Genomic DNA, 15,688 nt, shown 5'->3' with positions numbered 1-15,688 from the left:
ACCAGATTCCCGGGGTGCAGAGACCCACTATTGATTAGAAATCACATTCGCATTCGCATTAGCTTCCTGTTTGGTCAATTGAATCCGATTCAATTGTGTGAACAGTTGATTGCCAGCAGATGTCGATGTTCATACCGTATACTAGTTCCATTTTCCCCCATTTGAGCCGGCTTAAGTATGCCATACCTGTCCCAATTCTGATTTTGATTTTGATTTTGATTTTGAGGGGTGTTCAACATCCACCGAAAAAGTCTCGAGCTGAGAAAACTTTATAATTCGCAAACGGCCAAAATATGCTGAGATACAAGGACTCAAGGACACGAGTATACAGATACAGATACGGATACAGATACAAACTGCCAGCTTGGGGCTCCCATAAAAAAGGATTGGCAACGGAAGTCGACTGCCATCCACGACTTCATACAAATTGTTATCAGTGATCCATTGGATCCAGCTTGGATATTTACTGCCTCCCCGTTTTGGAATAAAAATGTGCGCTCATCCACTTGGCAATTCTGGGAAACAATTGGGCTGCCTTCGCTTGTAATCTTCATAAATAAACTGGATTACAGAATATTTTCTGTCTAGATGTTGAGTGATTGAAATTGTTTCGCCTATGCTACCAAGAATATTATTTTATTTTAAAGTAAGACAGTCTTTTATGGCCCTCTTTTTTGTAGAAACCCAAAACTAGATTGTGGTAATATTTAATTATGATTTTTGGAAAGCATTTCTGATACTAAGTATATGCATTGTAAGAAATATTTTCCAACTAGGTCCTATATATATCTTGATTGTCATCTTTTTAGAAACTCAAAACTAGATTGTGGTAATATTTAATTATGATTTTTGGAAAGCATTTCTACATATTACTAAGCTCATGCATTGCAAGAAATATTTTCCAACTACTTAGGTCCTATATCTTATTTGCCATCTACAAGTTTTGGTGATAATGGCAGTAAGTCAGCCGAGATTCATCAAAATATGCTAAGCAGCTAATAACTAATAATTTCCATTAACAATTTGGCAGGGCTGAATGGTAATTGCCAATCGGGAGTGGGAAACATGGAGATTCATGGGTTTCCATGTCCTCATCTGGCAGCCAGCTCACGTGCCATGTCCGAAAGCCAGGGGCTCATTGTCAATTCCGAATACATGGCAAACTGGGGGGAGGATGAAGGGATACCATACAGGATCCCCACTGTACAACCTTGCTTAAAGATATGGTTAATGCTCTCGGGCAGCAATAAATCGTGGGATTTCGCTTGAAAAATCAACGGAAGTGAAGGACGAAGATGGTGGATGGCCGGGATATGGATGTCTGCTGAAGAGTTGTTAATTATGCTGTCAAAACTCTGACTTGGGGGGTTGAGAGGGGCGATTGGGGGTAGCCGGATGTGCCCTGACAATGTTGACTATCGCCGCATCCCCTGAAGCAGCCAACCAGCCATCCCAACAATTGATGTGCATAAAGTCAACAAACGGTGTGACACTTGGGCCAACCCTTCTGGATAACTTGCAATCTCGGAGGAGCAGGAACCAGGACCACATTGTTTGATGTCCCCACAATTAGGTACTTAATTTATAGAAAAAAACATATCAAACAGAATGCGCAGCTAAGTGTCAATTGCAGTGCTGAATGGCCAGAATGAGGCAATGATTGATTGCGAGGCGATGACGAGGCCCCCGGGGCAGTCCGGAAATGAAAGACAGAGGAGCAGGGGGAACTCAGCCGGAGCAGCTCTGAAGTTTCAAGGGGAAAACACGGGGGAAAACAGGTCGCAACCTTGTGGAGTGGGTCTCGCGCAAGTTCAAATGGGATTTTCCTTACTAATTGACCCAAATGACACAGAAACACACTCAGGCATTGAACTCGATTCGATTATTGAAAAGGCTAACTTCGGTAAAGTATAATTCCGACTTAGTTGCAAGTGAAGTTTTTGAAGTGCAGAAAATAATGATGATAAATTAATTGGTTTCCATCATTTCCAAATAGATTCAAACAAAAAAAAAGGTTTTTAATATAGCAAGTTCATAATGGCAAATAACTGAAGGGAAAATAATAACAAATAAAATAATAGCAAGAAGGGACCAATTATCAAAAATTGTTTTAGAATTTATATTTATTGACTTAGTCACTGTCATTGTAAAGGCAGTTTATGAGTAAACTGTCTCTAAAATATACAACATTTTGAGCCTGAATACTTGTTTAGTTATAATCAAAGTGGTGTCTGTAATGTGAAATTTATTGTATAAGTTGGGTGTTGCTGAATCAATTCAAGGATACCCTGAGCTATGCTTTAGAAATAAATTTATGTTGATCCGGTTATAAATTATAGTGCGATAGGCGCAGATTAGACAAGGAGGGCAACGGCACAATCAGGTGGTAATAGGTTCCATAGAGATAAGATCTTTTTATTTTATCCCTGAACTACAAAGCACACACAACCTCGCTACTGAAATTGTTTTAGTTTTCACATTATTAATTTGAATTCTTTGATAGATTGCCACACTTTTTAGTTCATTTAAATGTCTCAGGTTATTAATATGCCGACACTCAAAATAACACCCAAGTTAGAGGGACAGAAAAGGGTTCAGGTTCAGGTTCGGAATACCCGGAAATGGGGATGTCAGCCCTACTTCATGGAGAATTCCAACAAGATTTTGTTACCCGAGTGCTTTAAGGTTCCATTGGGGAGTGGCTGTTGCCTATTTATAAAGCTTCCCTAATTGGAGTCCCCCCACAAATGCAAAATGTGTTAACTCGTTTTCGCCCAGGTTAAAGAGGGGGTGGATGGTGCGGGATAGGGCTTGGGATCCAAAGTGAGGGTGCACTTAGGGTAAATTACTCAGAAATCTTCAAGTGATTCCAACGTTCGCTTTTGCAAACATTGCTTACACATTGAGTGAAATAAGCATTTGGAAACTCTACAATAATATCATACATTTTATAATTCATTTTATGACATAAGATACGATAAGTTTTATAATATTATATATAGATGTCATAAGGGTGTGTGTTCGATTTACAATTTACAATACCTACAGCTGTACAACTTAGATTAGCTTTCCTTGTTTGATGGGGGATGAATCTTGTTAAAATGTTAATATTAAGCGTTAGCTGGATATAATGCGGATAAAATATGATTAAAATATGCTGTTAATATGGATAATATTATCAGATATACATATATACGCATGCTAGTATATATTGTAATTAGGTTGATATCATTCCGGGGCCCAGTTGAGCCAGTTGCCTTCTTTTTGGGCCAGACATCCTTGGCATCGCATGCCCAATTAGCTAATGGATATTGACAAGGACGCACAGAGTGCGTGGATGGATGGATGGATACGAAATGGGCAAAAGGCCAATGGAAGTGGAAATGGGATCGGAATCCGCTTGACTCACCTGTCGCCATGGGAGTCCCTGTCCCTGTCGCGTTCCAGTTCCAGTTCGGTGTTTGGGTTGGCCGGACCAGGTGCTTCCGAGCCGGCTCCGTCTGTTCCGGCTGCCGATCCCGAAGCCGCCTCCTCCTCCTCCTCCTCCACCACTTCCGGTTCCGGTTCCGGTTCCGGCGGAGATCCGCAACTGCCATTCCTGCTGCTCGGAGGCTCCGGCTCCATCTGCTCCAGCTCCAGCTCCTCCTCCTTCTGCTCCTTCTTCTCCTCCTTAACCTTGCGTCCTTGGTCCGACATACTTTCACCTTTCTCCTTAGGTCCTGCTGATAATGGACGGCTCCTTTCCAGGTCGCGATGAAACGGTACAGAGCAGAGATGCCCAAGTGTTGTAATTGTTTTCTAATAAAGTCGCTGCTGCAGCAGGTATCCAGTCAGAAGAAACGAACCGAAACGAGACGAAGGAAAACAATGCCATGCGAACAAAGGGAAATTAATGTAAATTAATTGCCTAGGCTGGGGGAAAGACTTTTACCACCCCCAATCTCCCGCCAACTGCCATTTCTTTCCGCTTTCTTTTGCCTGTTGTTGTGGTTTGGATGGTCGGACCAAATTAGCCGCAATATTTTTTTAAAAAAAAGGGAACTTCTCCCATTTCTTTTCCCTGAATTATGGCAAAGTAAGGAGGTGGTCTATAATAACTTTTTAACGCTTCGGGTAAGCAAGTCGTTAGGAAGTGGATCGAAGTCCAGACAGGTTGGCTTGAGAACGGCCCTTTGTGATTCTGTTTCTGAGATTGCCTTTGAGAAATCAATCATTGTGGGACACCAGTTTCAATTAATAAATACTAAAAGGAAAATCACAAACTTCATCAACATGATAATCAGTTTGTTAAGCTTTGCAGAACCTACATATCATATCAAATACTTGTGGTTAACGATTGGCGAATAAGTGCCAATCTGTATATAAAAAGCTATCCTCCCGATACTAAGAATCAACGCACAGCAAAATCAATTTAAATTACACTCCGAAAATGTCTTTTCATTTAATTTTTATAACCTAATTTGATTTGCAACGGTGATCTATAAATCTATATATAAATAACTAAACTACACAACTTTAAAGGTTTTATTGTGGCTTACTATGTGATATTATTCTAATGGAACTATAGTTTCACTCATTTACTCATTTATATAAATTCTTTTTGATGCATTTTCCTGATTTTGACCCAGTTTCCGGATAAAGCTCCTCACAAACACTGAGGTATGGCCGTGAAAAGGCCAAAAGCCGGTGGTGGTGCTGATGGATAAGAGGCTTAATGCGTCAACATCGCGCCGATTACAATTGATCAACCATAGCAGATTATAGCCACCACATATATGAAGTGTAAAGAGTTCGAGCAGAGCGTGAAAAGTAATTGGAACACAAGTATGAACGCCGTAGTACTTGCTAATGATTTTTTAGGGAAAATATTCCCTCGCTTTCATTTCGATTTGGTGTTTTTCATTTGATTTATTAAATTGTTAATAGAAAATGCGATTACTTACTTCCTTTTTTTGTAGCTTTAATATATAAATTTATATGTTTTTTTTATAAAGACAGAAAAAACTTTATAAGATATGATGATCATTTTAAGGAAATTCATTATTACTTCTATCTAGATATAAAAATATTGCTATTTTGCAAAAAAAAAAAAAGAAAAATAATCGTACATAAGGTAACCATGCAGATATCAAATCGATCCTTTTTTCCGTGTATTATTTTGTACAAAACACTCAGTGCTGAACTCTCAAATTAGGAATCAATCGGGCTGGCTGGCAAAGCCGATTAGATTGGGCCGAAAAGCGGTTAGTCATGGTCGCTAATGAACTGCTCACCGACCGGCGTAATTGTAATTGGCCAGGGCAAACAAAGCGGACGGGAGCCGATAAGTAGGCAACACTTAATCGAGACCAAAATATGGCATTGGCCATCGTTTTACCCCGGCCCATACCATACCCATCAGAAAACCGGAGAGACCACTGAATGACTTTGCCCATTGTTCTTCTTCCCCTGCGGACACATCCCAGTGGTTTCTGCGGGATTCCTGAGAACACAAATGAGATTTTTACACAGAATTTGCATATGAATGATTCACACGGCCATGCATAACAAAAGGCCATGGAAGGGCGGACAGATAAATAAAGTATAAAATGGTAGGGGATGCTCTGAGTCCCGTGGTGCCAAGGAAACGGAAAAGTGGAAAACTGGAGCTTCTGTTTTAGGTGACACCCCCTCTCCGCCATCACACGTCCTCATCAAATATGAAAAGGCAACGAAAATTAACCCAGAAACCAAACAAAAAAAAGAGGAGAGCCCAAAACCGGAACCCCAACATGAGCTGAAGGAAATAACGAAGCAAGCCAAACCAAACCGAACCGAAATGAAATAAAATTTTCCGCATAGGTCTGCATAAGCTGGTTTTCACCTCGAACGAGCCGAGGCAAGCAGAAAAAGCAATGGCTTCTAATAGAGCTGGCTGGACTGGGGAACTGGGGATACCTGACCTCCGACTTTCCCGCTCAGCAGCTGCTTTGTTGTAACTTATTTTATGATTTTTTTGTTTTTTTTTTTTTTTTGTTCAAAAAGAAAACCCCTCAAACAAACTTTTCATAACACGCACGCACTTCCAAAAAAAAAAAAAAAAAAAGGTACGACACCAAATGAGGGGAGAACCAGAATCCAAACCTTGAATTTGGTCGATTTCTTCAAGCACGCGGCAATGTCTTTTGGCACCAGAAAACTGTTGTTATTGTTTTGGAAATTTGAAAAATTTGGATTTTTTTTTTTTTTTTTTTTTTTTCAGATTGAGTTAGAAGGTCCGATGATTGGCTGGCTTTAGAGCCTTAGATTTCAGTTTTTTTTGGGCTAAAGATGTGATTCAGATTCTGATTCTGGTTGTGATTCAAATTCTGACTCTGATACTGATACTGCTCCACACTTCCTCGACACTTCCGGTGCTCGGCTCACGGCAATCGTAACCGACTATGGCTGAACAGGAACTGAGTCGTCTTGTCAGAGGACGCGCTATTTTAAATCGTCCAGCGCACTGTTGCTTCCCTGTTAACTGGGCCAACAGCGGGTCTTGGCCAGCTGTTGCTAACAGCCGGACCTGTTACTGCCACTCCGAAAGCTTTCTCCGAAAAGCTCTGGCTGCTAAATGGATGGGCGGGGGTTCACCTCTAGAGTTTCCTGCAAGAATTTCGGATAAAACAGGCTTAGCTTACCATTAGGCCTTACTTAAAAGCAAATTAATTAGGCAAATTAATAGGGAAGATTTTCACAATTACATATATATTATAAGTATCAGCTGTGTTGCATTTTCAAGAAAATGAACATTTCCTAGATATTTAAGAAACACCTTTTCTTGAACAAATACAATTTTAATCACCCTTTTCTCATTAGAATCCCTGCTTTGTATTCGGACTGTGTGACTTTTTATTATTAAGAAAAATGGCAGGTGAATGAGTAAAGAGATTGTGAATTCTTGGCTGGCTGACGTTAAAGCAAAATAGAAAGTAATTTCACTTGAAAAAGAAAATTGCGAAACAAATATGTCAATGGCATTTCCATAAAAGAACAAGCTTGACATTTTAGTGTTTGACAGTTTCAATGAATTTACATTTTATGGTTTAAATTATATAAGCTACATTTTATTAAATATGCCAAAAGGGGAAGTTGTTTGTATAAATTACAAATTAAATAATATATTAAATAATATATATATATAATATATATTTTTATAAGTTTAAGTTTTATGGTTTAAATTATATAAGCTATATTTTATTAAATAAGCCGAAAGAGGAAGTTGTTATATATTAAATAATATATATATAAAATATATATTTTTATAAAAGTATGTATATATAAACGTTTATAATGGACCTTACCAAAAGAACACCAATATAAAAATGTTTCCAGATTTTAGAATACGCTTTTGTTTGGGTGTTTAATAATGGAATATAAACAGCAGCAGGAGTCTGGATTATTAGCTCGCCTGTGGAGGCGCTAAAATGCAGCTAAACTTCGCAGTTAAACTTTTTGGCCGCTTGCAGTCGGGCAATAAATCATCATCAATGACAGTGGGCCGCTACATCAGCTGCCCCCCGGGTCCGCCCAAAAAACGCCAAAAGTGAAAACATGAAACATATAAACTTTGATGGTTCTAGCACTCTTTCTGTTTTGTTTTTTTTCAAACGTTTGTGGCTTTGGCGGGCTTAGAGGACAGCAGGTTTAGGTCCCCAGCAAACACGACTGGAGTTTACCATCCGAGGTCATGTCCGGTTTGATGTCCCGACATTATGGCCGCAATCGTTAAGCTCCAATGTTACTTTGTGACCATTTTACGAAGTCAGAGAGACAGGACTAGCAGGAAAACCAGGACTTCTCACATGCCAATGCTTAAATTTTTGGGTTAGCATCCGCGGAAATTATGATTGCACGTACCTTTCATCACCCTTAAATTACGATAAATAAGGCTTCTGGTCTAGGTACCTTTTGCAGAGTTTTAAAGTAAATGGCCAATAAAATAGGGCACATGTTTTTCAAGATCAGGAAGTGTTTCCCTTGAATTTATTTTAAAGTAGTTAGCTTGCAAGGATATTCATGAATTAATAAAAGTTAAAGATGTTATAGTATTTTAACCCTTTGTGGTTATTACTAAAAACGCATTGATATATATCTATAGTTTCAAGGATCCATAATGATACAATCTTTATTGTTGTTGGTAACTGAAGTTTTTACTAATCTACAAGGCACATACTTTTCAAGATCACGAAGTATTTTCCATGTATCTATTTATAAGTAGTGATTTTCCAAGGATATTAATTAATTAATAAAACTTAAATGTGTTATATATATGTTATCATATCATTTTGGTTACCCTTTGTGATATATATCTATAGTTTGATGGATCCAGTTTTCCTGTTTGATGGACTGCAGTTTTAACTATTCAGCAAGGGCCTTTAAGGATTGCGATAGGTCAAATTCAATTACCGCCACAATATGCCGCTTCTTTTATGGCAAAAAAAGCGCTGCAAACAGACAATAGGATGGTTAAAAACTAAAACCCGAGGAAGACCTTTTGTTTTCCCACCTTCTGATGAGAAGTGAGGGAAATATACCCATGCACTGCTAATTAGTTTTACGGAATTGCAAAACTCCTGCCGGAAAAATAGAAATGAATCCCCTTTGTTTGCTCACACACGAGCCCACAAGTTGTCAAAACAGTTTACTGTCCTTGGTCGGGCATTTTGTTTATGCCCGCTTACTACACACTTTATTTATGCTCAATCATGGGGTTCGCATAGCACATATTTCAAATGATATTTTATTTGCTTTTTTGGGGGTCTGAGAGGTTGGTGGGTTGGCTTTGGTGAGTACAAAAAGTTTAGAATATCCCGTCGCTATGCGATCCAATAAATCATGACCAGGTCCAGGGACATTTCAATTCCGTTTATTTTGTTTCTGTGCCAGTTCTCCCATTATTTTTATTGCAAAATCTGACTTTCGGCAGGGGGGCAAAGAAATTTGACGAGAGGGAGATAAATAAATTCAATTTTGCCAATGTAAATCAAGAATCGTTTTTGGGGTCCGGGAAGGGGTTGTTGGAAATCTGAATCGGAATGGGATTGGGGATTGGGGATTGGGATGCTGACCTTAGGTAGGACGATTGAAATTAGAAGCACAAAGCCGCTGAGAAATTCAATATGAAACAGGAATAAATTCCCTGGTTGGGTTACCGACTCCATAGTGTGTAGATAACATAATATTATGTTTTATTTAAATATTTTGAAGCATATTTGAAGCAAAACTCAATTATTTTTTCAATTAGACATCTATGGTTCGTACACGCGATTTAATAACATTTTTTAATTAAGATAGGAGCATATGGGCACTAATCATTTTTTTAATTAATCAACTAAAATGAATTAAAGGATATTATTTTAATGATATGCTTAAAGTAACAAACACTTTTCACCTTGGTTTAAATTTTTTTATGCGTGGCAATCTAAATATTTTGTATTATAGTGTGCCACTCATTTTTCTGTGAGCCCCATGGCGTATACGTAATTAAGTGCTTATGGACTGTTATTCGCAATTTGAAAACTTTAAAACAGTTGGCGGCGTAAATTGTGGTAGATGGTAGATGGTGGAGGCTGCTGGGCAGTTCCATTCAAGTATCCAATCACGCGGCTCAGTGTTGCGTGTACCTAAGACTTTTGAATCCAGCAGGAGTTTACCTTACTCCTCCGCAGTCGGCTGTCATCAATCACGGTTCAAACAGGAAATCGTTACAGCCCGGTGGAAAATGGATGGCATTGGTGGGCGTTGGGTGGTGGGCTCAAGGGCAAGCAATACTGGCGGAAAACGCGAAAAGATTCAAATAGTTTGCAGCAATATCACTTGCAATCCGCTCTATTTTCCCTAAACCCCACCCTCTCCCATCACCTGGTCTTTTATAAAGAGCCAGGAAAAATGCTCAAGTTAAAAAAGTTGCCGTCATGATGGTTGGGTGGTACGACCTTTGGTCTCTGCATTTTTAGCTGCCTATTTTGCCTGGCTGGTTATAAAAATAAAACAGATTAATCCATCAAGACCCACAAGTACGAGTTTTTCGATTGGAAAGTGTGTCAGTATAATTGCTTTTGAATTGAACTAACCACATATTTTAATGATTATTTGAAACACCCAAAAAAAAAACCAAAAGTATACACTTAATAAGCGTTGTGTTAAAAGTATACTAAAGTTAGTATTAAAATGTAAGTATTAACTCAACACTTATTAGTTTCAACTGTATACTTTGTAGTATTAAGCTTATACTAATTATTATATGAGTGAGACTCAGTAGTATAAATAGTATACTGAACATTAAATAGTTTTTCATGGTGTGAAACTAGGACAATAGCGATTATTCGAACATATATTTTGGTGTGAAACCAGGACAAAAGCGAGTATACGAACACAGAAAATGCTACCGGAGTTGGCGTTGCTTGACGCGTTAATTATTATTGCCATCCGGACGATCTCGGACGACGCAGCGCTCGTCATTGCAGGCCAAGTTCCCCTATGTGAACTGGTGCGGGAGCCACAGAACCAAGACCGAGGTGAAGAGGAGTGCCAGGATGCAGAGCGTCGACAACTGGCAGGCAGCCTGGGACAACTCCAGCAAGGGACGCTGGACGCTGGACGCAAGGGTAAATAGGAAGCACGGCCAGGTAGATTTCTACCTCACGCAGGCGCTGAGTGGACATGGTTGCTTCCGAAGCTTCCTTAAGCGCTTCGGGCACGACACGGAGAACGGTTGTCCAGAGTGCGGCAGAGGGATTGTTGAAGACGATCAGCATGTCCTACTTTAATGTCGCCGCTTCGGGTCTGATCGCTAAATGCTGATGAAGACCACCGGAGCAAGAGTTCGGCAATGTTGTTGGCGATGGTAAGTACATTTTTTTAAGTAATGATATTTTTATTTAAGAACTAAATTCTTTTACATCTTAGGCCCAAGGGACTGTATATTGTTTATGGCCTTGCACGCTGTTATAAAACCAACGTACCGGTACACTGTTACTCAAGCGGACCAGAAGTTCTGTCGAAAGGCGACCATCGAAGACAGCGTTAGCGGCGCGGTATTGCACGTCACCGAAATCAATGACATTCAAAACATAATTGAAACATTGAACAGAAAAAGTGTCGAGTCAAACTCCCCCATTCAACCATTTATAATTGTTGTGGGCGTGGACATTTTCAATTTGGTTGAATTCTATGTTAGCTTTGGAAAGTCCTTTTATAAGTTTAACTCTTTCATTATTGCACTAGATATATGTTTTAAAATTTATCAAGTATTTGGTCTAAAGTACCCAAATGAATCCCATAAAGTTTGGTCTTTTTTACAATACTTTTTCTATAATATGAAAACTGAATTTGATATTATATATCCGTGCGTATCCAATGTCATTGAAGATTTAAACAAAATGTAAATACTTTGTAAAATATTTTTAATTTCAAAATTTATTCATATCCTTTTTAATTTTAAGATCTTGAAATATTCTGTTATTAGTTAAGTCTTATATTTTTAATTTCTATATTTAGTTCTTTTATAATATTAATACCTAGCCATTAACAACATGCGTTGCTTTAAGTGTTTTAAAGAATTTTCTGTAAAATATCATAAAAAAAATGCTGTTAGCTATGTAAGATTAAAATCATTTTAAATAAAACTGTATAAATATTTATGAAATAATAACAAAATAATATATGAAATAGTAATAAAAGAAAAACAACATACAACGTGATTTTATTGGGTTTGGGATTATTGGGATACCACGAAAAACAAAATAGTATAAATTTTATGTATACTACAGGCAACGGGGAAATCGTATAAGTTTTATACGAAATAGTATAAAATGTATACTAACGATTTCGATAAATAGCTTAAAAAGTATACTACGGCTCTCTAGATTAGTATAATATGTATACGAAATAGTATAAAACGGAGACTACATAGCATAGCTTTTATACTAAATAGTATAAAAAGTAAACTATCAGCAAAAATTTCAGTACACTGAGTGAGTATAGATTGTATACTCGTTAGTTTAACTTTGATAACTTCGAAAGTTTCAGTTTAATACTTTCGGTGTCATAAGGTTAATACACATCTTATCAAGATATTTTTGACACTCAATAGTTTAGTTTTAATGTACGAATAGTTTAGTTTCTATGATCATTTTTTTTTGGGTGAACTAATAAAAATACTTATTTATTTTTCTTCTCAAAAAATACCTTACAAACATTACAATAATGTAAAACAAAGAGAAGAATTTTTTTAACATGTCTATTGGTTTATGCAATTATAAAATGTGATATTGCATTTTTTATATACTTTAAGTTGTAATATCAATATTAAATTTGCCAAACAGAAAAATACCTTAAGTTGCTTATCTTTTTCACTGTTTTCTGTTTAATATAAATCCCATTTCATCTGCCTATTTTTTAAACTGCTTTGTCACCAGACCCACCTGCATATTATATTCCCTCCATGAGCACTTTTTTATGTCCTTTTTAAGCATTAAAGGAGCGCAGCATCATAATGTACGACACAGCGGAGCGGACAATCTGCAATGGAAAAAAGCCGGTTTTACACAGAAAAAAATGTGTATTTAACGAGGATGTAATACCAAACTCAAACGTACCCGTATCTATAAAATATACCTTTATTTTTTTTACATTCCAGCTGTTATTTATTTTGATTTTTGGGTATTATATACAGGATTGTTCAATGCAGCTCTTTGTTTGTAATATCATTATTCGGGTTTTTTGAGTATTACCCATATATTGGATTTCGTAATCAATACCACCAGGGCTTTGAAATCCCTTTTGCATTTTATTTTAGGTGCCTAAAAGTATGCAGTGTCTAAAGGATAGTCGTCTTTCCGAATGAATTCATTTCACTACTGAGTTTAAAATATATTGTTGCATACTTTTTGACACCCAAAATTATTATTTTTTTGTTTTTCAATAAAATGTAAACGGTAGATGGAAGTTTCGTTGAGTACACTTGGGCGGCACGTGTTCGAGTAGGGATACTCACCGCCGAGAAGGTGGCCATGCTGGCCTCGAAGAAGTAGCCCTTCATCTGACAAGGTCGCTGGGCGCGCATGGCGGCGATGAGGAGGGCTCGCTTGGTGGGCGGCGAGAAGTCGGTCCAGTTGCTCTCGTACAGCCCATTGCCAAAGTCCAGGCTGGCACTCTTGATATTCTCCCCGCACCTCGAGTAGATGAACAGGGCGATGAGCAGCGAGCCCACAAAGGCGATGAAGTAGAGGCTCTGGGGATTCGGGAACAGGTCCGCCACCTGGAATCCAATGAAGCAGATCTGCAGGGCCGACAGGAAGAACTGCAGAAAGATGAGCGGACGGTACTTGTCGGCGATGTGGTCGGCGATCTGGAGACCCTTCTGGTGCAGCAGGAGCACCTGGACCAGGCCCTCCACCTCCTCCTTGCCGCCCACCGCCGGCAGGTGGATCATCCGGTGCTTGGCTATCTTGAAGATGGCACACACGTTGTAGGTGAAGAAGAAAAGCAACGAGTCCACGCAGAGCGCCATGGTCACCTAGTTGAAAACAAGTATATATTTTCCTAAAATACTCCATTAGATTTGTGTTATAAATTAAAGTACAAAAGTCCCCTACATCATTTACACTAAAAACCTTTACATTATAAGTTCTTCAATATCTGCATATTGAGTTCAAAATTTTGTATTTCATATTTGAATTAAATACAAAAACATAATATTTATTAAGAATTCATATAAAATTGCATGATTTAAATTTTAAATATTTGTATCTATGTGGAAAATGTTCTTTAAGATGTTAGTCACATTTACATGAAGCATTTTATGAACTTCTTATGTCAATTTGAATTCAAGAAATTTACAATTTTATAATCCCTAGATTTTAAAATCCCTAGGTGTGTATGTTAAATTGAATATTTCCATATTTAAAATTTATAAAATCAGCAATGGATAAAAATAAAGGGGATAATATTTAAATTAAATATAAAAGATCAAACTAATCACTCTTAAACTTATTACTTACAGCACTGTAGCTGGCCATTACGTTCCATAGATAGGTGGGCACATACCACACGACCACCTGGAGATCATATGGGTACACCCCGTTGTGGGGCAGCTCCAGGTGAATCTCGTCGCCGCGAATCAGGGACACCACGATGCCCACGAAGGGCTTGATGGCCGCAAAGATACCCGCCAGTCCAAAGCAGCGGGTGTACGTCAGGCTGAGCATCTGGTCGCTGTCGTTCTCCACGTCCACGATTTCCCGAGCATCTGGCCAAACACGGATTTCTGCGGGTTTGGGAGAATATTATAATAAACATATGCTTTTCAAAATATAATAAACTAATTAATTTGTTTGCCCCAAATGTATAAATTTTTCATTTTTTATAGAGCGCGCCATTTAAACAGATTTTTTTTGTACACAGAAAGAAAAAAAATAAGGACCACTTTAATATTAGCAAAGAAATTTTATTAAGTACCAATTGTACCATTAAATATTGTAAATTATGTAATGAGAAATGGTATTTCTTGGATTTCCTCTATTTAAAACGGCTCTCAAATCGAAAATAAAACAGCAAAAATCGATATCTAGGTTGAACTTATGCTAAATATCCTCAAAATCATCATCAAATCTTATCAAGTTAACTCCCTCTGCAGAAGGTGAAGAATCTATACACTCACCCCTGTCGAGAATGCCCCTGATGTGGTAGACCAGCCCGACGAACTGCTTGCGGTGGTAGCAGAAGAGCAGGAACTTGACCAGGGTGAGCATGCTGGCGAAGGTGGAGCCGAGGGTGTCGGAGAGCAGGCTCACCTGGGTGATGTACTCGTGGGCGGCAAGGAACATGGGCAGCATGAAGAGAAAGAGCGGGCCCATGGTCACAAAGGTGAGCCATGTGCGGTCGTTGGCGGTTGTGGGACTCCAGAGGTCGATGCCCATGCAGCGGTAAACGAGGATTTGGACCCTCAGGGATCGGTCCTGTTTCTGGTCCTGTTTCTTTTCCGGGACCTTGTCGCTCATCTTGAACAGTCGGTTTTTACAGTCGGTTTCTGTCTTCTGATGGGTTTTTATAGTCCCTAGGCAGTGGGCGTGGCAGTGAATGTCATGTCAAGAATACAGTGGAACTTATATAACTAATATCCAAACAAAAAAGCCTTCTAATTTAATTGATACATTGATAAATAATTTTTTTGCTCATATATTTCATAAATCTTATTTCTAAAAAAATCAAATCTTGGTGTTATTAACATTAGGAAATGACAGTCCATTTAAAAATCCATATAATTTAATTGAAAGTTTGTCCTTTAAAACACCTTCGTATTTCCCAAAAAATATTCTTAAAAAAAAACCAGTTTCGCAGTTATAATAAGTACTAACTAAAATCATTTTACCTATTTTTGAGTTTACCTCTATCAAGTTTCAGGAAAGACTGTATTTTTCCGCTAGTTGCTGAGTTGGAGGATTTGGCACTGCTTTCATTTAAAATGCTTCCTTTGTGCGCGGATTTGTGGGTTAAATGGGTGTGGACTTGGGTGGACTTCAAGTGCATTTATGCCTCTAATTACACGATTTTTTTTGCCTCTCCGCTGCATTCTATTTAATGCCGGCCCTTTCTCTTGCTCGTCTTGACAACGAAATATCAGCCTTTAGTTCCCAGGAAGTGTAGTTTAATTTTAATGAGT

General features: G+C 38.3%; 2 protein-coding genes across 5 annotated transcripts in view; both read right to left on the bottom strand.

Annotated features, from left to right (window-relative positions):
- The window catches only part of LOC119557187, a 49,026-nt gene extending 42,603 nt beyond the window's left edge, over positions 1-6,423 (bottom strand). Inside the window, exons 1-2 of one of the 4 annotated variants that reach the window (XM_037869834.1) lie at positions 6,124-6,423; positions 3,410-3,813 (exon numbers count right to left, since the gene is read on the bottom strand). In XM_037869834.1, the coding sequence (XP_037725762.1) occupies positions 3,410-3,696 (287 nt within the window). In that variant the 5' untranslated portion in view covers positions 3,697-3,813; positions 6,124-6,423. Of the gene's footprint in view, positions 1-3,409 lie in introns of all 4 variants that reach the window. The other 3 variants (XM_037869835.1, XM_037869836.1, XM_037869833.1) reach the window with 3 other exon arrangements.
- Positions 6,424-12,414: 5,991 nt separating this feature from the next.
- On the bottom strand, positions 12,415-15,495 carry LOC119557078 (odorant receptor 9a). The gene is made up of 5 exons (XM_037869631.1): positions 15,414-15,495; positions 14,687-15,082; positions 14,028-14,293; positions 13,022-13,543; positions 12,415-12,546 (listed from the first exon to the last, which is right to left on the bottom strand). The coding sequence occupies exons 2-5, from the start codon at positions 15,024-15,026 to the stop codon at positions 12,493-12,495; spliced, it is 1,182 nt and encodes a 393-aa protein (XP_037725559.1). The 5' UTR covers positions 15,027-15,082; positions 15,414-15,495; the 3' UTR covers positions 12,415-12,492.
- Between the last annotated feature and the right edge of the window lie 193 nt (positions 15,496-15,688).

This window comes from Drosophila subpulchrella, chromosome X, assembly GCF_014743375.2.
Source record: "Drosophila subpulchrella strain 33 F10 #4 breed RU33 chromosome X, RU_Dsub_v1.1 Primary Assembly, whole genome shotgun sequence".
Taxonomy (NCBI): Eukaryota; Metazoa; Arthropoda; class Insecta; order Diptera; family Drosophilidae; genus Drosophila; species Drosophila subpulchrella.
The sequence above is the reverse complement of the archived record's forward strand: the minus strand, read 5'-3'. Positions and strand labels throughout refer to the sequence as shown.

Coding starts and splice junctions, on each gene's coding strand:
- LOC119557078 (XM_037869631.1), bottom strand. CDS start 15,026: ATGAGCGACAAGGTCCCGGAAAAGAAACAGGACCAGAAACAGGACCGA. Junction 14,294..14,686: donor CAGGGGCATTCTCGACAGGG/GTGAGTGTATAG, acceptor CCAAACCCGCAG/AAATCCGTGTTTGGCCAGAT. Junction 12,547..13,021: donor GCATGGCCACCTTCTCGGCG/GTGAGTATCCCT, acceptor TTTCCATTGCAG/ATTGTCCGCTCCGCTGTGTC.